This window comes from Biomphalaria glabrata, chromosome 7, assembly GCF_947242115.1.
Source record: "Biomphalaria glabrata chromosome 7, xgBioGlab47.1, whole genome shotgun sequence".
Lineage (NCBI taxonomy): Eukaryota > Metazoa > Mollusca > Gastropoda > Planorbidae > Biomphalaria > Biomphalaria glabrata.
This window is the reverse complement of record NC_074717.1, coordinates 33100689-33122528: the sequence shown is the minus strand read 5'-3', so window position 1 is coordinate 33122528 and position 21840 is coordinate 33100689. Positions and strand designations below refer to the sequence as shown.

Here is a 21840-nt window from a genome sequence, read left to right as displayed (position 1 = left end):
CATTTCTGTTATTGTCATTTGACTCATCCTTGTTAGTACTTAACCAAAACAGAGATATCCAATGGCGTGGCGAGTGATCTGATGTTAGAAAGTAGAAGTTCATAGCTCACACCGGAAGTACATAACTCGAGAAATAGTACTTATACTTGGCAATGTTAACGTGGGCGGGAGTCATTTTTATTTGCAAGTCAATATGTTTTTATTTTTAAAATACTTTGTTCATTGTGAATAAAATAAAACCATGTGATGTATAAAAAATCATTTTTTTTAAAAGTTATATTTCATTGTTTTATCATCTCTCTATAAAGAAATAGACGTTTGACGTAGTCAGTCCGTTGGGAAAGCTCAATTAATCTTTAGGTGCAGGCAAACGTTTGCTATTAATAGATCAAAGCAGAATGTGTTCAGTTTTTTTTTTTTGTGGTTAACAACTTTTTTTTTTTCTGTAATGTAAATTCTAAACCTTCAAGGGGAAAAAAACACGTACATTTTTAGCTTTCCAAAAAGTCCCTCTGGAACTATTTGTGAGCAATAAGTTTGTTGCACGTCAAGTCCAAAAACTTCATACTCTGCCATGGCAACAGTTTGTGTTCGTCATGTTTTACCTACCTAACCAATTCATTAAGCCATTTACCTGTCCCATAACTCAGTGTGTCAGTCATAAAATAAAAATAAAAAAAAGAACTTAACCTATAAGCAAGGACCTCAATTTGTTGCCTTTATTTCATTACAAACTATTTTTATAAACACAAACTAGATCTAGTTCTATTTTATTTACCAAAAAATATGTGAACAAAATCTGAAATATCTACTTCACAAACAACTGAAATATCTACATCACAAACAACTGAAATATCTACATCACAAACAACTGAAATATCTACATCACAAACAACTGAAATATCTACATCACAAACAACTGAAATATCTACATCACAAACAACTGAAATATCTACATCACAAACAACTGAAATATCTACATCACAAACAACTGAAATATCTACATCACAAACAACTGAAATATCTACATCACAAACAACTGAAATATCTACATCACAAACAGCTGAAATATCTACATCACAAACAGCTGAAATATCTACATCACAAACAGCTGAAATATCTACATCACAAACAACTGAAATATCTACAACACAAACAGCTGAAATATCTACATCACAAACAGCTGAAATATCTACATCACAAACAACTGAAATATCTACATCACAAACAACTGAAATATCTACATCACAAACAACTGAAATATCTACATCACAAACAACTGAAATATCTACATCACAAACAGCTGAAATATCTACATCACAAACAACTGAAATATCTACATCACAAACAGCTGAAATATCTACATCACAAACAGCTGAAATATCTACATCACAAACAGCTGAAATATCTACATCATAAACAACTGAAATATCTACATCACAAACAGCTGAAATATCTACATCATAAACAACTGAAATATCTACATCACAAACAACTGAAATATCTACATCACAAACAACTGAAATATCTACATCACAAACAACTGAAGTATCTACATCACAAACAGCTGAAATATCTACATCATAAACAACTGAAATATCTACATCACAAACAACTGAAATATCTACATCATAAACAACTGAAATATCTACATCATAAACAACTGAAATATCTACATCACAAACAACTGAAGTATCTACATCACAAACAGCTGAAATATCTACATCATAAACAACTGAAATATCTACATCACAAAGAACTGAAATATCTACATCACAAACAGCTGAAATATCTACATCAAAAACAGCTGAAATATCTACATCACAAACAACTGAAATATCTACATCACAAACAGCTGAAATATCTACATCACAAACAACTGAAATATCTACATCACAAACAGCTGAAATATCTACATCACAAACAGCTGAAATATCTACATCACAAACAACTAGCTAATGCAGTACAAAATAAAACCAAAACGTCACGTGAACTAGTCTCTAAAATCTTATCGAAATATTTGATCTTTTACTTTGATACTGAGAAAACATTTACTAAAGACTAAGAAGACTGCTTTATTGATCATTATGGAAATGTGTTGTGATTACAAGGACTACTTTCTCATATAACGACAACACAACAAAAACATACACATACATAGAACAGACACAACATCAAGAGTTCATTCAGCGGCTACACACAGGCACCCTGCTCCTTGTCATGTTTCTTGATAAGGCAATAACGTTGAAATGGAATGCTATCACCAGGCCAATTCTTTTTTATTTAATTTTTTTATCAACTCACTCTGTCTGGTAAAAAGTTTAAACATATTTGTCTGCCTTTTCCCATTCTCGGATCAAGTTGAAACTTTGCACAATAACTCCTACTTAATGAGAGATGTGGATGTATATATGGATTTAATCCCCTTGTTACATTTTGACACTTTTTTTGTCCACCTTCCCTTTCTAATCAAGTTACATAATTATTCATAGTCGATGACAATACAGGAATAAATCCAAAAATCAACAAATTAATTAATCAATTAGTACTCGCTGGTCACTTACCTCTTCCTGTTTCCTTGTTTTACGGTCCACTCGATAAAAATAACTTACTTCTAAATCTGCACATGATTTTTTTCTTGCTAACTGACATGATTTTAATTTTAGTTATTAAGTTAGTTTTCTTGTTTCTTATGGGTTGTTTTTTTTTGTTTGTAAAATGTTTTACATGTTTCGGATGTTCCTTCAGAGTTTAATTCCTAGTCCGAACCTGCCACAGGACGACGGGGGATGGGAGCGGGCAGGGTTTGAACAATCGATAAATCCAAATGACAGTCCAGCGCGCAAACCGCACGACCAGGCAGCCATCCTGGTAATTCAATGTAGGACGAAGTTCTAAAATCGGAAACGTGAGTCAGAAAACTGTCAGGTTTAATTGTTGCAGATCTATATTGTTCATTAGTGTCATCCTGGTAGGTCTATAAAGTTCACCCAGGAAGTATTTAGTCTTGATAACTGAATAAATAGGTCCAGAAGTAAATGCCACATTGTTATAAACATTCATTCAATGTGAGAAACTATTCGAGCAGCTAAAAGTAAATGTTGAAGGAAATGCCATTTTCTGTCTTCACTGACAGACTAAAGGAGCCAATAGTTTACCATTGTATGGAATATTTTCATTTACTAATTAAAATAAATCCGACTGTTTCTACGACACGGCAGTATGGTTTCTAGTTGGCACAAAAAAGACGGTAGACCTGTTAGCACGAAACGCTATTTTGTACATTTGTCAATGTATTTTTTTTTTAATTAAATCTTTGGCTCTCACTTTTATCCAGGTTAATGTATCAACCTCTCTCCCCCCCCCCCCCCCCGCATATATTACATAGTAACTTAGTCGATATAGAAACAGGATTTAATTCCAACAACTCAAAGTATAGAGCATGTATCAATCTTTATACGGTCAGATGGTCTGATGATTTCAATAACCGTTCAGCAGCCATGAATATTTTTTGACCATATATTTTTGCATATAAAATGCCCTCTCTGACTAGATGGTTTTGAACGAAGAGGCAACAACTTTAATATATGAACAAAAGTACTTCAACATAGATTTTAGAAGTCTAAAAGCCTGCAATTAGTGAAAGTTTCTGTAACACGATCACTTGGCTATCTCTTAAGTAGGCTTATAAATGAGACTTATATATTGTCAGCATCTGTTAGCGTTTAACGTAACGTGTTTTTGAACTACTAAGATAAGCAAATACTCGACCTACTAAATGTTTGTTTGTTTGACATGTTTCGGATGTTCCTTCAGAGTTGAAGATAATTACTTCCTAGTCTAAACCTCCCGCAGGACGACGGGGGATGGGAGCGGGCAGGGTTTGAACCCGGGACCATCGATAAATCTGAACGACAGTCCAGCGCGCAAACCGCACGACCAGGCAGACATCACCTTTTTTTTTTTTGACTATGTCAGAAATGTGCTCAGTTACATGTAAACGTTATGATTTGACATTGTGCTGGTTGTTCTGTCTTGACTGAATGTGCTAGACCACAAAGTGGGACTATTTCGTTCACATCATTTAAAGGTTGTTTTATCATATCATACATGCAAAAGTCGCATTAATTTTGGTGACCAAACAAGATGTGCACTTAGAAGCCTCAATACGGATCAAGCTAAAACACAAACAAGCTGTAGCTTTAAACTACGCGTCATTTCTAGTTTGTTCAATACTTCTTTTTCTTCTTCTATTTCTTATAGAGATGTTTTAATGATGTTTTAACGAGATAACACATTTCCTTTGAATGTGTTTGGTGTGTGTGTCTTGTACTTGTGTACACTATTATGTATAAATGTTGACCTGTTTACCATAGAACTGTTTACTATAGGCAGTAAACACTTCATCTATGTATGGTTTATATCATCTCAGAAAAAGCAGGAAAAAAGTTTTCTCTGATCTTTATATTAAGCTTTGTAAAAATAGCTTTAAAAATGTTTGTTTTTTTAATTGTGTTTTTTTTGTTGTTTTTTTTTTAAATTGTGTATTTTTTTTTTTTTTGGTTATAATAGAGCTACTTGATATTTTCTTATTTACCTGTAACGTTTCCCGGTATCTAAAGATATTATAATACACGCCCTATAGATCAAAGTTGCTTTATATAAACATCATTCCTCTTTCTACGACAACTTAGCAAGTTCTAACCATGTGTATGCATCTGACGGTTCAACCAGCTGGTTATGCTGACATGGGTCATCGACACTTGCAAAAGGACGGTTAAACTTGTATAGTAGTCCATCGCGGGCGGACTGCAGCTTAGGAACACGTTTGCATTGAAGATTTTCATCTAAAAACAATGGCAATGACGTTGTTATTACCGTCCATGTTGCCAACTAATTGGAAGTAATTGAGCTAAAAATTAAATTGAGGATGAATAGTGCCTGTAGGCATGGTCTTCTAGGAAGAATAGTGACTGTAGTGCCCTGTAGACATGGTCTTGTAGGAAGAATAGTGCCTGTAGTGCCTGTAGACATGGTCTTGTAGGAAGAATAGTGCCTGTAGTGCCCTGTAGACATGGTCTTGTAGGAAGAATAGTGCCTGTAGACATGGTCTTGTAGGAAGAATAGTGCCTGTAGTGCCCTGTAGACATGGTCTTCTAGGAAGAATAGTGCCTGTAGACATGGTCTTCTAGGAAGAATAGTGCCCTGTAGACATGGTCTTGTAGGAAGAATAGTGCCCTGTAGACATGGTCTTGTAGGAAGAATAGTGCCTGTAGACATGGTCTTGTAGGAAGAATAGTGCCTGTAGACATGGTCTTGTACGAAGAATAGTGCCTGTACACATGGTCTTCTAAGAAGAATAGTGCCTGTAGTGCCCTGTAGACATGGTCTTTTAGGAAGAATAGTGCCTGTAGACATGGTCTTCTAGGAAGAATAGTGCCTGTAGTGCCCTGTAGACATGGTCTTCTAGGAAGAATAGTGCCCTGTAGACATGGTCTTGTAGGAAGAATAGTGCCCTGTAGACATGGTCTTGTAGGAAGAATAGTGCCTGTACACATGGTCTTGTAGGAAGAATAGTGCCTGTAGACATGGTCTTGTACGAAGAATAGTGCCTGTACACATGGTCTTGTAGGAAGAATAGTGCCTGTAGTGCCCTGTAGATATGGTATTCTAGGAAGAATAGTGCCTGTAGTGCCCTGTAGACATGGTATTCTTGGAAGAATAGTGCCCTGTAGACATGGTCTTGTAGGAAGAATACTGACTGTAGTGCCCTGTAGACATGGTCTTCTAGGAAGAATAGTGCCTGTAGACATGGTCTTCTAGAAAGAATAGTGCCTGTAGACATGGTCTTGTAGGAAAAATAGTGCCCTGTAGACATGGTCTTGTAGGTAGAATAGTGCCTGTAGTGCCCTGTAGACATGGTCTTCTAGGAAGTATAGTGACTGTAATGCCCTGTAGACATGGTCTTGTAGGAAGAATAGTGACTGTAGTGCCCTGTAGACATGGTCTTGTAGGAAGAATACTGACTGTAGTGCCCTGTAGACATGGTCTTGTAGGAAGAATACTGACTGTAGTGCCTGTAGACACCAGGAGAATTTCTGAAGCTCAGAAGGCACGACGATGCTAACTTAGGAAGAAATCAACAGGTTTATTTTTATTCTGTCCATTGTTTGGTCTCATTGGAACACAAAACCAAAAGAATCTTTAACAGTGTTTCCCGATATGCAGAATTAAAGTGGTTTTAAAAATATTACATTTGAAAACTTCCCTATGCAGAAATATTCTATTGTATTTTTGTAAAAATCTCTTTTATTGTACGTAAGGTTTTCATGTGAGCAGACAACGTGAATCAAGTGAACGTATAGACAAGACGGGGCTTGGGTGGTGTATCAGTACTTCAAACTAGTATTACATTCACCTGTAATTAAATATAATGTAGTAATAATTCTCACCTGTGCATCAATCTTGTTATTGTTATTTGCTCCAGACGTCTAGTTTTTTTTCTTTTTGTTTTATATTGGAATTTTTCCAACTAATAACTGTTTATAACTAAGATGCATATGTTGATTTATCCGTTTAATCTACCTATCTATCTATCAATTATATATATATATATATATGTGGTCTTATAGGAAGAATAGTGACCATATATATATATATATATTATATATACAAACGTGGCTATGCATGCTTACTGAGGAAGTAGTTCAATACTCATGTATATAAAGTTCAGTTTCAACAAAACAAATACAAGGATTGGTGTCTACACTAAAAAACATGTTTAGTGTCTCTACGATACAGGAGAGCTCTTTCATACAGAAAAGTAGCAATCGCAACTTTAGACTGTCCCTAAATTTAAACTTTAGACGTCAATCAAATTAAACTTCAGACTGTCACTACATTTTGCTGGACACTTGACATATGTCGTATGGTACCAGATCAGGCAAATGTTGGACTAGCACCCGGAGCTCTAGACCTCGGTAAGCAACAGTTCATACTCCGAAGCTCTAGACCTCGGTAAGCAACAGTTCATACTCCGGAGCTCTAGACCTCGGTAAGCAACAGTTCATACTCCGAAGCTCTAGACCTCGGTAAGCAACAGTTCATACTCCGAAGCTCTAGACCTCGGTAAGCAACAGTTCATACTCCGGAGCTCTAGACCTCGGTAAGCAACAGTTCATACTCCGAAGCTCTAGACCTCGGTAAGCAACAGTTCATACTCCGAAGCTCTAGACCTCGGTAAGCAACAGTTCATACTCCGAAGCTCTAGACCTCGGTACGCAACAGTTCATACTCCGAAGCTCTAGACCTCGGTAAGCAACAGTTCATACTCCGAAGCTCTAGACCTCGGTAAGCAACAGTTCATACTCCGAAGCTCTAGACCTCGGTAAGCAACAGTTCATACCCCACGAGGTGTGTACAGTCCAAGGGCTAAACGTTAGCTTGTTTTTTCAGCTATATTATCGGCCTCCTTCAGCCGTGAAACGACTATGGTTCATCTCGCACACTTTTTCAAATGGCTGAGGAGCCCTATTTTGGAGAGACACTCCCGTCCACATATATTGCAGGTCAAGGTGGCTTTCGCTTTGATGGTAGAGGAGCTGGTCATTTTCCGTGTGGCACTCTTTTCTTCAAGAATCGAAGCCCATGTTTTCTCGCTGTCTATGGCTTTCTTGGTCAGCAACATAATCACACAGTTACTTGCATCTTAGCATTGCCGTTACTGAACTTATTCCTAGTACGTCCAGGGTTAACAGATGTACGTCTAGGATCAAAAGAAGTTCATTCGGGGTCAAAAGAAGTTTATTCAGGGTTAAAGAAGTTCATTCAAGGTTAAAAGATGTACGTTCAGGGTTAAAACATGCGTTCTGTGTTTGACGCTGTTTTTGTTTTTTTTTTGATAGATCTTTATTCTAAATGTCATAGAAGATAAACTTTTATTTCAACAAACACTTTCCTAGAAACATATTCCGTGTTCTAACTATTAGTAAACACGAGTTCATTAAGTTTATATTAATCGACTGTTTTGTTTTTAAAATATCTTCAACTGGCACGACTACTATGGCGCACCTTTTTACAATGTCTGATTTCGGCACTTAAAGTGCTTTTATATGGTTCAAGTCACAAGAGTAATTCAGGTAGTCAGGTTCGGGTTAGACGAACTCCGGGGCAGGTTATATTTCATTTCAAACCTTCCTAAACTAAAACCTTACACACTGGATGAACCTAAATATGTCTGGAGGTATTGAGAAAATTACGCCGTTCCCGTTAGCCACAGCAACCACAGCTCTACCCATCGCCACTTGAACTTACTGTACGTTAGAGGCATGTGTTTACTACTGTATACAATGTTATATTCTTTATAGCATGCACCTTTTGGTCTGAATTTTTTTTTGTGTCATCGAAATGTTTGAAACGAGGGCAAACAATTGATCGAGACATGGCATCAACAATACACATATAAAGATCGATGTATAAGTATGCATCTATGTGCCTGTGTTTGATTCCTGAGTTCGAGTTCCTTGTAAGGAATGAGAAATGATTGTACAACGTTGTACATCTTTCCGATGTTCCTTCACTAGCTCAAACTTCCCGACGGGGGATGGCAACTGCAGGACTCGAACCCGGCATCTTCGAGACCACTGAACGTCAGTCACAGAGCCATTTATGACTCCCATAACCCATCCAACTCCTATGTTTGCCTCAGACTAGTTTGGAGGGATTAAAAGCAGTTAATCGTTGTGCTGGCCACATGGCACCCTCGTTAACAGTCGGCTTTAATAAAAAGATGAACTTAACATTAATTGCTATATAGATGTCATGGTCTGAACGGGTACGTTTACTTATGTTGCTCTTCGTGGGCAATTACCAATCATCGTACACAGTATTGTCATTTGGAGAATGGCTTCATCGACGTGCTAGCCGAGCTGACTGCCGAGTGCTTAAATATCCTGGCCCACAGAGTATCTTCGAAGAAATATTTCAGGAAGTTATAAGTTTAGGAAGTTATATCATGAAAATGCTTTCATATTCAAAATAAATGTTGTTGTAATCATACCTGTGTACCTGTCCCTACTCTTTATTTTTTTTTTTGGGGGGGGGGGGGGAGGGAGTATTCTTTCAGATCTTATTGTTACAGATCACACCTCGTAATGTGCCTAAAAATTTGAGACGAAAATCTTCCGGGGATTAACCTTTGTTTCGGTGTTCTGTGATGCCAGTAACTTGAACAGTTCCCCATTTCAATGGAGCTGAAAGACGTGACCTCATTTTTCAGTTTTTATTTGTAACCGTCAGCAAAATTAGAGTATGAAAGAAAGATAGCACAGTGAAAGATAGTCAAGTCCTGTTTATCAAACACGTAGCCACAGTGTATATGTGGGATCACGTCGGACATAAAAATAGCGTACACAAATACACACACACACATACGCACATTATGTAGGTAGGAAACATTTCCAGCTAATAATTAGCACTTTAAATCTTTGCAGTGGTTCTCATAATTTTAATATTAACTGTCCTCAATGATAGTTCCTCATTGAAAAATGACAGAACTTCCTCATTTGTAAAGCATGAAAACAAAATGTATCACATGATTACCTTTTTTCTTCTTTTTACACGAAATATACGTAGGTAGGAAAGGTTTAATATTTCTTGTGGTTTACATATATAACATTCAATACACCCCTAGTTAGGTCAAGGTTTCCCTTTCAGACCTTGCGATCTTGGGTACTGTAAAGCTGAACTATCCCTAGATATCTTTACTACAATGTCATGGGATGTGGTGTATAGAGCCCCGAGGCTTATACTCAACTGCTGGAACATACAAATGGAATGTTCTGAATGTTCAACAATAATTGTTTTACTCTTCGATTCTCGGCTTGATCACGGTATTCAGTCTATCTTAAATGTCTTCATCTTGTACATAAATAACACAGCCAACTGAATTGTAAGCAACGATCTCTTATCTAAACATTTGCCCAAGCGATCCTAATATCCTTGAGAACCATAGGATTAAGTAAGGGGAAAAGAAGCTATTAGTTTGGCCTGTTTGTCCGTCCGTCCGTCCCGTTTAGATCTCCGAAACTAGAAGAGAAAATGAAAATCGGACATCATATTTTAGATCAAAGTTCTGTTGCTACGGATACTTTTTTTTTCTTTTCCGAAAAAGAACCATCTAATTTTTTAAATTATATATGCAAGCAGATTTTCAAAAAAAATACACCACTTTTCAATGAAAAATTTCAGGGGAAGTAACTTTTTATAAAAAGATCATGGACTTCTTCATTAATAACTCAAGCTTCCTTCATAGATTCGCGCATTGGTACAAAAAATTTGCATATATGGTCACAATGGTAAAAGTGTCAATGGATCATTATAAATATATTTTCCTTTTATTAACTAACTCATTGAATATAATACTGATTCGAATGTTGTTTTTTAAAAAGAATTTTGATACGAACTTCGTTTTAGTTATAAGTTTAAAAATAACTAAATACTTTTATAGCGCGCAGTTTTGACATATCCTCGTTATAGGAGCCTACGCTAAATAAGACTAAATAGAGCCCAGATCTAGATATATTTATAATATATTTATTTATAAATGTATTGATAATTTGAACACAATTTTAATTATTAATGCAATAACTTATCTTCTGACAGCTTAGGGGTGCAGATGTATTTATTATGTAAACAATAGTATCATATTAAGAAATGAATCGGATACGAACAGCATAGTACACCATTACCTGGTAACAAAAGGCCTACTATTCATGATCATAACATTGGCCAAGTTCTAGTAGTTCGAAGATTAAACGTGTAAATTCATACGAGTTCTAGTCTAGACATAGTAGATTCTATATCTAGTTCTAGATCTAGATCTAAGTTCTAGATCTAGATCTAGACTTAGATCTAGATCTAGACTTAGATCTAGATAAAGACTTAGATCTAACTCTAGATCTAGACTTAGATCTATTGCTATATCAGACTTAGATCTAGTTTTAGACCTAGATCTAGTTCTAGTCTAGACATAGTAGATTCTATATCAAGATTCTATATCTAGTTATAGATCTAGATCTAGACTTAGAGCTAGATAAAGACTTAGATTTAACTCTAGATCTAGACTTAGATCTATTTCTAGATCTAGACGTAGATCTAGTTCTAGACCTAGACTTACATCTTAAATCAAGATTTAGATCTAAAACTTGGTCTAGATCTAGCTAGATCTATGTCTAGTTTGTATGACAAATGACAATGGAGATATTAATTTTTATTAGCGAGGGGAAAGTTTTGTAGTCACTTGTACACAATTGTAGCTTAAAGTAGGTCAAGAATTATTTTTTGTTCGTGTTGCCAGTTTAACTAATTTTGTTAGAAGAATAAATCTTTTTTAGTTTCTCTTTATTATATGTAACATGTTATTAATTTTGAATGTTTGGATAAGGTTAATAATAATTATTTTAAAAAATATAAGTGTACGCTAGATGAATATATGGAGATGATGTGGCTGAGGGGTAAAGCCTTGGAACCTGAAGTCCGTGTTCGAATCCTGGTGAAGACTCTAGGTGGATCACTTTTTTTGTTTTTGAGTTTGTGTTTCCACACAAACTGTCTTTATAACCTTGTTTTTTTATATTGTCCAATTTACATTGAGGCAGTCGCGCTACATTTTATGATAATAAATAATGACTACATTAAATAGCATAGTTCACTCATAATGTTTCTTCCCAAATCTGCTTTTTAAACAAGTTTGATGACCAGCCTTGGAGTTCTAGATATTCATTCTTTCATCCACAACTCATACCACTTATATCTTGTAATTGTATCTTTGCGTTGACTTTGTCGTGTGTCAGTCTGTGTCGCGAGTACACATCGGATGTTTGCAGAACTGTACCGGGATCACAATGCGTTTCCCCCATACACCGGTGCAGCTCAGTAGTTCTCACGTTGTTCTTACAGACGACTAATTTGTTGTATTGTACACAGTCACATTACAGAGAGATGCCCAATAACAGTGGAGCTAGGCAGCTATGTTATGTCATCGTCTTAACTTCCATCACTACATCAGCTTTAAGTAGCTCTCTCTCTCTCTCTCTCTCTACTCTCTCTCTCTCTCTCTCTCTCTCTCTCTCTACTCTCTCTCGGGTAAACATGCAAGATATGTGGATCCTGTTGTACTCAAGATTATCTTTAGTTTCGTGCATGCTCATTTTGTTGCTCGATTTTTTTTTATTTTTTTTTGAAGCTGCACTTTTTCCGGTATCATTACAGAATCGTAACTTAAACAAAATTAAGCAAGACATTGATGGTCAGGCCAGGAACCGTTACTGTGTGCTGATCCATTCTAGCCATTTGTCTCTTAGCCACAAGATCTCTAGCCTTTTTGTTCCATAGCCACAAAATTTCTAGCCTTTTTTGTTCCATAGACACAAAATCTCTATCCTTTTTGTTCCGTAGCCGCATATTTCGTAGCCACATGATCTCTCTAGTCATTTTGTTCCGTAGCCACAGGATCCCTAGACGTTTTGATCCGTAGCCAAAGGATCTCAAACCTTTTTGTTTCGTAGCCACAGGAGCCCTAGACTTTTATTCTGTAGCCACAGCCTTTTGTTCCGAAGCCACAGGATCTCTAGCCTTTTGTTCCAAAGCCACAGGATCTCTAGCCTTTTGTTCCGTAGCTACAGGATCTCTAGCCTTTTTGTTCTGTAACTACAATATCTCTAGCCTTTTGTTCCGTAATCACATATTCTGAGGCTACAGGATCCCTGGCCTTTCGTCTCGTAGACCCGTAGTCACGCCCCGTAGTCATGCCCCGTGGCTACGTCTTCCGTTTTCTGAACGTGTTTCTTTCTTTTCCTAAAACATTTTCCTTTGAATGTTTGTTGGCAGTGGTTCAAACTATGGAAGCGAGGCTCATATGAATTGAAGCTTCAGAGTGACCTGCCATTACTTTGTTATTGAAAGCTGAGCGGCAGGCCCAACACACCAACATTCCCTCAATTTTTATTTCCCAGCTGTAAGCGTGTCTGGGGCAATCGATTGATTACTGGCTATTGAAACAGTGCCAAAATTTTTTTTTATTTTTATTTTTTAAATCTGTGTAACGTAATTGGTTTCTGTGTGTGCGTACTTACGTAAGTAGATTAAAGAGACTTACAAGAGTTGTGTTAACAATGAACAGCTTAATAACTGAATTGTGTAATTTGGACAAAGTAATTCAGCGTGTCTGGCAACATCTTCACCTGATGGGCTTTTGTTAAAACTGAAACTACAAGAATGGCTACAGCATGCAGCTAGTCGTTGAACATTTTATATCATTCAAATATGGCTATTGCGACACCATCTTACCTTTGAAGACAGAGAGAGAGAGAGAGAGAGAGTGATAGAGAGAGAGAGAGAGAAAGAGACAGACTGAAGAAAGACAAAGAGAGTCAGAGTGAGCGAGCATTAGATTTTCACAAATCATCAATAGTATTAAGAAAACGAATGACAATAAATGTCTTAAAACAAAAGTTCGCAACCAATACTTGAACTAGATTGTTATTTTTTGGCCGATACAACTGATTTCCCCACTGCAATAAATGAACTGTCTCCTTTCTTTAGCATTCTCTCCTTCTCAGCAGGCATTGTCTTGACTGACATTTGAACTGACCTTTAAAATTTACATTTCAAGACCTATAACTATAATTTATCTCCTGGCACAGATTTTTGTAAAACAAAGTTTCTATTTACACAAGACATGGAAATGTTTATGAGGCACCTCAATTCTCTTATCTGGCATTGATTGCTGTTCTTTACATTTCCTATCAGTACTTCCAGACATTGGGCTGCACAAGTCTAGATATACATAGCAAGATTGGTTCTTGATGTAGCGCACAATAAATGTTTAAACCTGATTAGACTTCTGAGCTGAATGAGTTGTCTGTTTCGCGCTTCCTTCAGGAAGGGAGATTATTTAGCAAGTACAAACCGGGTGCAAGTGGTTGATGGCTGACAAGATAAAAGTTAAGAATCACAACAAGAGTTCAAAAATAAATTCATTCTGTTTCTATGTACTTTTGAGTTTAAATTTTCCTTAAGCCTCTTCAGTAGACGTCGATGGTCCACCTCGTAGAAAAAAGAAATGAAATAAAAACCTGTCCATAAGCTAAGTTCAGAACGTTGTAGCAGACGCAGCTGTTCCCCCTCCAGCTGTTCCCCTCCTCAAAGGAATGGCTGATGCCGAAACAGTTTGGGAACAGCCGCGGCAAGGTGCATTCAGGGTGTAGCCTCAACACTGTCCTGCGATGTCGCAACCTATGGGAAGTGGAGTCCAATAGCTCGTTGCCACGTTGTACAGACATGTTACGTGTCAACGAGTTATTGGTCCAAACTGCCCACAGGTTGTGACGTTGCAGGTCAGTGTTCAGGCCTTCTATGACGCTTGGTCGCAGTTATTCTCTCTCGCCCTTTCTTCTCCGGGCCCAATGTCTTAAGTTACACGTGAAGGTTAGTTTTTAAGAGTTGGTGTCAGAGTCTATTTGAGACACATGACATTGAAGTTTTTTTTTTTTTTTTTTTTTAAGATTATGGAGTGCTTTTATTCATTACCACTTCCAAAATTAACCACCTTACGAACCAGTGTAAATGTTGGTTCTTGAAATTCGAACATAATTCAAACATTATTGTTTAGCTTTCTGTTTTTTTTATATTATTTATTTTTTAACTGCACTGGGTGACATCTTGACGAAGTATGACAAGGCGACGTGACAAAAAAGTATCTTCTTAAAAAAAACAACAACCTTGTGAACCGAGGTCTTCGGTTGCGCACCGAACAAACAAATTCACTCATGAACCAAAAAGCACGAGCTTCAAACATTGCTATGAACGGAGATATTTATAAATGGCGAATTTCTAAAGCTATGAGTAGGTTGCTTGTCGGTCTCGGAGACCGACAGAGATGACCAAATAGGCCTACACAGAACTCAGTTGTCTCACAAGTTCACAACTTTAGGCAATAAATATCTGTGTAGGGCCCGCAGCAGGGTTAGGTAATTAGACATTTTAGGCATATATTCCTATTTTGGCTTGATCTAGATCTAAATCGAATGTTGCAACTATTATCCTGCTTACTAGTAGATCTATCTAGAAAACAATAACAAATCGTAATTTTTAAATATATTAATCGATGTTGCTCATTGTCTATTACATATATTTCTCACAGCAAAATAATAATTAAAATTATATTTATAGTATAAAACGTTCCATGTATAAAACAAATTGTATAATAGACAATTTCTGGGCATGATAGAACAGGTATAGACACAAAATGATATTTTTCATGCATCAAGTTCTGAAGTCATGCTTCAAGTTCAGATGTCATATATCAAGTTTAGATGCTACGCTTTAAACTCAGATGCCATGCTTCAAGCTCAGATGTCAAACTACAGGTTCAGATGCCATTCCGCAAGTTAATTTCAAGTTTCAAATTCAAAATTTCATGTTATGGGTTCATTGATAGCTAACAGAAGAATCTGTTCAATACTTAGGAAGCAGCGCTGGACAGACAGTGAGAAGTGCCGATGGCTGTTCCCCGCGAGACGTACATAGCGTTCAAATATCGCTCCATTTCAAATACATTTTACCCTTATGACTTCTTCGCTTTAGGTTTCCACATAACAAAAATGTATTGAAAGTAGAATGTATAGATCTAGACTAAAATCTGATTTCCATCTTTTTTAAGCCTCATAACCACAGTTGTCTGGTGTCCATCTATCTCATCTCATCTCTGCCTGTGGTCCCTTCCAGCTTCCTCCAAGAATCTCGGTTCTGGGCGAGTCTCTTCAACTGTCCCCATGTCTTGCCCAGCTGCTTGGCATCTGCTTCCGAATCGCGGCGCCATGTGTCCATCTATATGGCGGTTTCATAGTTTGAAACATTCACCCATTCTGACACAATGCTTTAAACCCGATAATAGGATGATTTTGATGGTACTACAAATATCTGACATGGCCAGTGCAATTCAAGAACTGAAGGGCAGTATAAAATCTTATGTCGCTATGAATAGAGGCATCAACTTATATATAGCACTAGAGTACATTACAAGTGTTTCTAAAATAAAGGTGCTGTATCAGGCGTTAGAATAGCTTACTAGGAATGTGACTTGTTGATTTTGGTAACTCTAGTTCCAAGAAGTCTAAACAGTATATATAGACACACAACCACCTCGAATAGTTGACTATATAGATCAGGGGAATGGAGAAATGAAATCAAATTTTAAGATTAATAAACATAAAATTTACCAAGCCATCCATTTGACTGCTTTCAAAACAAATTTTGTTGTTTCAATACGGCTGAAAAGATTTAAATTGTAACAATTTAGGATTATATAAATGAAAAGAAGTCATCCCAAAAGCCATGGCCAGAACAAAATGTCATACAAGTCATTACATTATCAGTTTGATTGTATACTTTACTGTTGCTAATCAAGTAGGCAGTCAGTCAGCACTGGAGAGCTCCTTAATACGCATCTATTTCCCAACACCTGTGTTATGTAACACCGTTACGTTCGGCCAATTTTTTTTTAGGTCGGCTGTGACATAGTGGCTAAATAGATTTACTCGGTACGTTAAGGGTCACAGCATATGCCCGATATCATGTCAAGCTCTGGGTTACGTAAAGAGGTCATCGGTTCTGCTTAGAGCTATGACCCCCTTGTTCCATTGCCCCGCGTTTATTGAATCAGTGTGGCAATACGTGTATAACTGCACTTGCGTATACATATAGACTCTTGTTATAGAAATGTATTTGACTTTTGATGTGAAATACCTATATCAATTTTACGACGAAAGCATGGATCACTCATAAAATATAAGATCCGGTTTACCATTTTCAGAGAAAACACACAAAGTGTGTGTCGGAAAAGGGGGGGGGTGGAATTAAACACAAAAACGTGCTGGGTTCAAATGTTGGAATTTTAATGTTTTTATTCTTTTACAATGATTAGGGTTATCTGAATGTCATATAGTCGGTTATGTTGGTGCTGTACACATGAACTAAAACATTGATCCAAATCATTAAAGTTCACTGAATCCTGTCACGTACAGTTTCCATGTGTCATCATTGCGTCATGTTTGTGTGAGTTGAGTAGCCGCCTGGCGTCTTGGAAACGGACGCACTCTTTATTGCTATACGAATTCATCAACCTGTACCCTCGCCACATCTGTGTCCGAGTGAGAGGAGGGTCAGGCATGTCTGAACTTTTATTTGGTCATCTGTAGGCATCGTGAAAATATCGAAAAACAAACAGGCCCCGTTACTGATTTGATTTGTTTCAAATATTTACTTAGGCCCATAAGTATTTCGAAGGGCTTTAGGGTAGACTTTGAAACATCATCATTCATTCAAGTTAGGAATTATTGAGTCTTGAACAATTCTATAGCCCTAAATTGTTTTGTGATAAATTCTTAACGCATATTTTTATATAAAATATATTTGTATGAATGCTTATGCCCTGTTATTTTTGTTATCTCTTTTATATAACCTGATGATTAAGAACGCGCTTTTGTTCATTGCTTGACTGCTGTTAAGTAAATATTAATTGTAATCATTATTTTTGTTTTCTTTGCAGGTGTAACAGTCTGAGAGGTTCAAAAAGATCATGACAAGACATCGCATACTCTAGTCAGTGCATAGATCTACCCACAGTACACTAAATGGATTTGCAACTATAATCTTCAGTTGTCGACAGTCATAAACATTGTCACAGAAGTTAACCCCTCTTGTGTCTACGTATTACAAAGGATAGCTTGCATTGATTGGTTGATTGAACACTAAAACAACTGGTCACTGGACGTTGTATGAACATTTTCACAAAACTTCATTGATTCAACGATTTAGAGACTGGGGGTCATTGCCACTATCGGGGCGGGTCATTCCGCTTTAGTCTCAGCATCATTCAGTGCACGTGCTGTGATTGACCTCTCTAACAAACTGGACTTCTTGACCACGTTACCTCCACAACCATACTTAATCAGCCCGTGGATGACCAGGTCAGCATCGGCTGACCATGTATTTTTGTCCGTGCTCTTGCAACGACCCTGTTGACCCGGACGTGGACGATATCGCACTGGTCACTCTGCCCAGAAACTTATCTTACGTTCAGGATAGCTACCTGGACAGGTATAGCGTAAGCGCGCGCTACGTCCACAACCCGAAGGCGGAGAGAAGGCTTCAGTACGAGCTCAACCAGGCCAATATCAACGTCGGCTCCACTGAGGAAGATGAGACCATTGGACTTCTCTCTGTCATAAAAGCACAGGACTACCCGGTCAATTGCAGCGGGAATAACGTTGAACCTTTCAAGAACACTTTATCCCCTACTGAACAGTTGTACTCCCAGCCAGACTCGCCGACGTATCACGGCGCTTTCTCCATTTACGCTTCCGGTTTCTCCAAAGCGTCGCCAGAACGATTGACGCCAACATCGTATCCCAGTGTTCCCAGCGCGGTGTGCTCCACTCTACTGGGTCCCGCCGTCCGAGTCACCTCTAAGCTTACATCTCTCTTGCACACGCCGCCCAATGAATCGATGGACTCTGCTCGAGATATAGGTAGTAGCGTCGATGGTGATTTCAGTCTACTGATAGGAACTTGCTGCAAAGGAGATTCTACTACTCCACTGAATTGCCCGGACACTCTGGGACAAGACATGGACAGGGGTGTGGGTGAAACCAACACTTCTGACTCCAATTCCGCGTTGAGTAAGGAACATTCTTTTGAAGCCATGAACCACAAAGACTCTGAGCCCGAGACGGAGCCACTTGTTGTTTTCAACAACACTTCGGATGAGGAGAACGAAGAGAAAGTCCAACTTGACCACATTGTGTCACTGGCCGTTAGCGATGCCATACATGACGATCAGGAGGATTATCTTAACCCTTATGGCGTCGGTGCTAAAACGCACTACCCATCGCGATCATCTTCGCGCACATCTCATGAGGTATCGGAAAAAACTGATGAGCTTAAAGAAGAGCAAGACGGGCCTAGTATACCATTCGGGTCTCCAGACTCCGACGGGTTTAGCGAGGAAGGTGTTTTCCTTAACATGGACGATCTGGACAACACAGAGAAATCCACAACCGTAAGTGAGGTCAGTGACGATACGTGCGTGTCTGTGGACTCGGTCATCTTAAGCCCTGACGAGGCGGATCTGGAGGAGGAGGTGGTGTCCAGCGCGCCGAGGAAGATGACCCTGGAGGAAGCCATAAACCGCGCGGCATCGGACCTTAGCAAAATGACCGCCGATCTCTACGGCGAGAGTTCTAGTGACGCCAAAAACTGCAAAGAGTCTCAGAACAGCGACTCGGATGACGAGGAGCCCCACCAACATTCTAAACTGGCTAGAGCTGGCAGAGAGTCCCCTATCAGACACTCATCGGGCTTGAAGATACATATTAATGACCTGTCTGCTGGACTCAAAGATACCACATTAACGGATTCAAAGTGTGATCTTAATGACAGCCCGGTATACGAAGAGAATGAATTCAATTTTAACAGGGTGGCATTGCGGAAATCTTCTTCTCTCAAAACGAACAAAACGCCACCCGGAACACCACACCGGAAGAAGGTTGTAAGGTTTGCTGACGCCATGGGGCTAGACCTGGAGTCAGTGCGTCACGTTCTTAACATGGAGTCACCCCCTAGGATCCCTTCGTCAGCTTTGGCCGATCTGAAAGCGGGTCTTAGTGAGGAGCGCAAGGAGCTGGGTTCTAAGTATCTCTGTGCGTGCTTTAATCAGCCCGGCGCCTCGGATAACTTTGTCCAGAAGGTTATTAGTCAGAAAGTATGCTTGGAGAACGCCATCATTACTGACCTGACCATAACCGGTGTCGTGCGCGTGTCCAACATCTCCTTCCACAAGAGTGTGAGGGTCCGCTACACTCACAACTCGTGGGCCACCTTCCACGACATAGCGGCCAGTTACGTCCAGAACTCATGTGACGGCCCCACTGACCGCTTCTCTTTCAGCATCGTGGCGCCGCCGTACTTTGGGCCTGGGTCGCAGCTGGAGTTCGCTGTCTCTTACAACGCTGGCGGGGTAGAGTACTGGGACAACAACGAGGGAAAGAATTACGTCTTTGAGTGTTTCGCCAAGACTATCCCGACAGACAACGAGGTTGTCTGGTTGCACTTCTTGTAAGAGACATCTTCAGCGATGTTTCTTGTCCTTGACCTACTCTGACAGTGTATGATGTTTTAACCACTCCCGTTTCACGGAGAAGTGGCTTGTCGTTATCCTACGACATTGGAATGTTGGTGAAACGTGGAGACCGAACGCTATTTGTAGGATTTCTAAAACAAACAAAAAATCCATTATTTGCATTGTTGTGATATTATACTAGTAAAAACAAAAACATTTATAAAAAAAAAATTGCACATTCTTTATCCAGTTCTAAGTAAGCCGTGTAGATAGCGTGTATAGAGAACTAGATTTCATTGTGTAGATTTAGAGTGTTTTTCAGAATGCCAAACAAAGGTCACGTGATCATGTTATTCCTTATACATTTTCTTTCACCACTGTCTGGTCTTGCCATTCAAACTGGGACAACCACCTAGCTGTACATGGGCCAACCACCTAGCTGTACATGGGCCAACCACCTAGCTGTACATGGTCGATATCATTTCATAAATGATGCCTCATCCACATATTTTATTGACCAACCGTCAACCGGTTGGTTACACTGCCCCAAGCCACTTGTTCAATTATTTCCAGAGAACTGCTGCACTGGGCGGCATATTTCAACTGATTTTTTGTAGAGAATATTTTATACAAAGTTACGTAGATATATAATACATTCTAAAACTGTGATTGGCTTGTTTTTTTTAACAAATTTTCTTTACGATTGTCTGTGTATGGTACAGAGCAGTTGGTTATGAATTGTGTACTAATCATTACTGTGAATGCATTGATGAGAGTCGAATCACATTTATTGTCACATTTTCACTTGCAATCATTTCATTGATCATGTCACTATGAACTGGCCCTTGATTGTAAAAGCTCGTGCCTATGTGATGAGCTTCCGGTTCTGAAACCACCATTTTCAAAACTAGTATTAAATTGTTTTGTTGTGATTGTTGTGTAGATATTTACCCCCTGACCTCCTAGACGTTTAGAATGTAGATAAATTATTATGTTCAAATCATTGTTCAGTTTGTCGTACGAATTACCAAAAAAAAAAACCCATTTCATCTGTGATTTAGCGTGGCCAGATTTTTATTCCTGTTTTGAAAGTGTGTGTTTTGTTTTTCTCGCTTTTTTATATTTATTTATTTTTCTTCTTTTTTTAAAAAAAAATTGTCTTCGTTGTTCATTGCTATATATATATATATACATTACTTTATGTTATTGCCTCTAATTGAAATAAAGATACTCTACAGAGGAAACTAGACAGACTCGCCGAGCTCGTGTTTGTTTTCGTACATAAATTGCTTGCCTGGTGTTGGTCCAGGGGCGGACTGGCTATATTGGCATTCGGGTAAATGCCCGGTGGGCCGGTATCCAAATGGGCCGTAAGCCGGTAGAACCAGAGTAAGCATCTTATTTTTTGAAATCACGTCTGTATTTTATAAGATAAGGGCCGCAAGGATGCCACTATTAAATTGTTAAATGTTTTATAATATTCCCTTTTCAGGGGAAGTGGCCCCTGAGCGAAGTAGTTTGTTTTTTTAATATACTCTACTAAGGCCTATTAGTTTAATCTAACACATTTTCTGAAATAATGTAATAGCCTACATCCAAGAGCTTCATCCTTGTAGGGCCCATACACTTTGCGATTAAAAAGCAACATAAAGCCTTTATTC

The 21840-nt window shown here is 38.3% G+C and overlaps 1 protein-coding gene across 2 annotated transcripts in view; it reads left to right on the top strand.

The window, feature by feature from the left end:
• Window positions 1-21437, top strand: part of LOC106061843 (uncharacterized) — a 28051-nt gene extending 6614 nt beyond the window's left edge. Inside the window, exons 1-2 of one of the 2 annotated variants that reach the window (XM_056035285.1) lie at window positions 14858-15029; window positions 17609-21437. In XM_056035285.1, the coding sequence (XP_055891260.1) occupies window positions 18047-20179 (2133 nt within the window). In that variant the 5' untranslated portion in view covers window positions 14858-15029; window positions 17609-18046 and the 3' untranslated portion in view covers window positions 20180-21437. Of the gene's footprint in view, window positions 1-14857; window positions 15030-17608 lie in introns of those variants that run through there. The other variant, XM_056035284.1, reaches the window with a different exon arrangement.
• The last annotated feature ends 403 nt before the right edge of the window (window positions 21438-21840 follow it).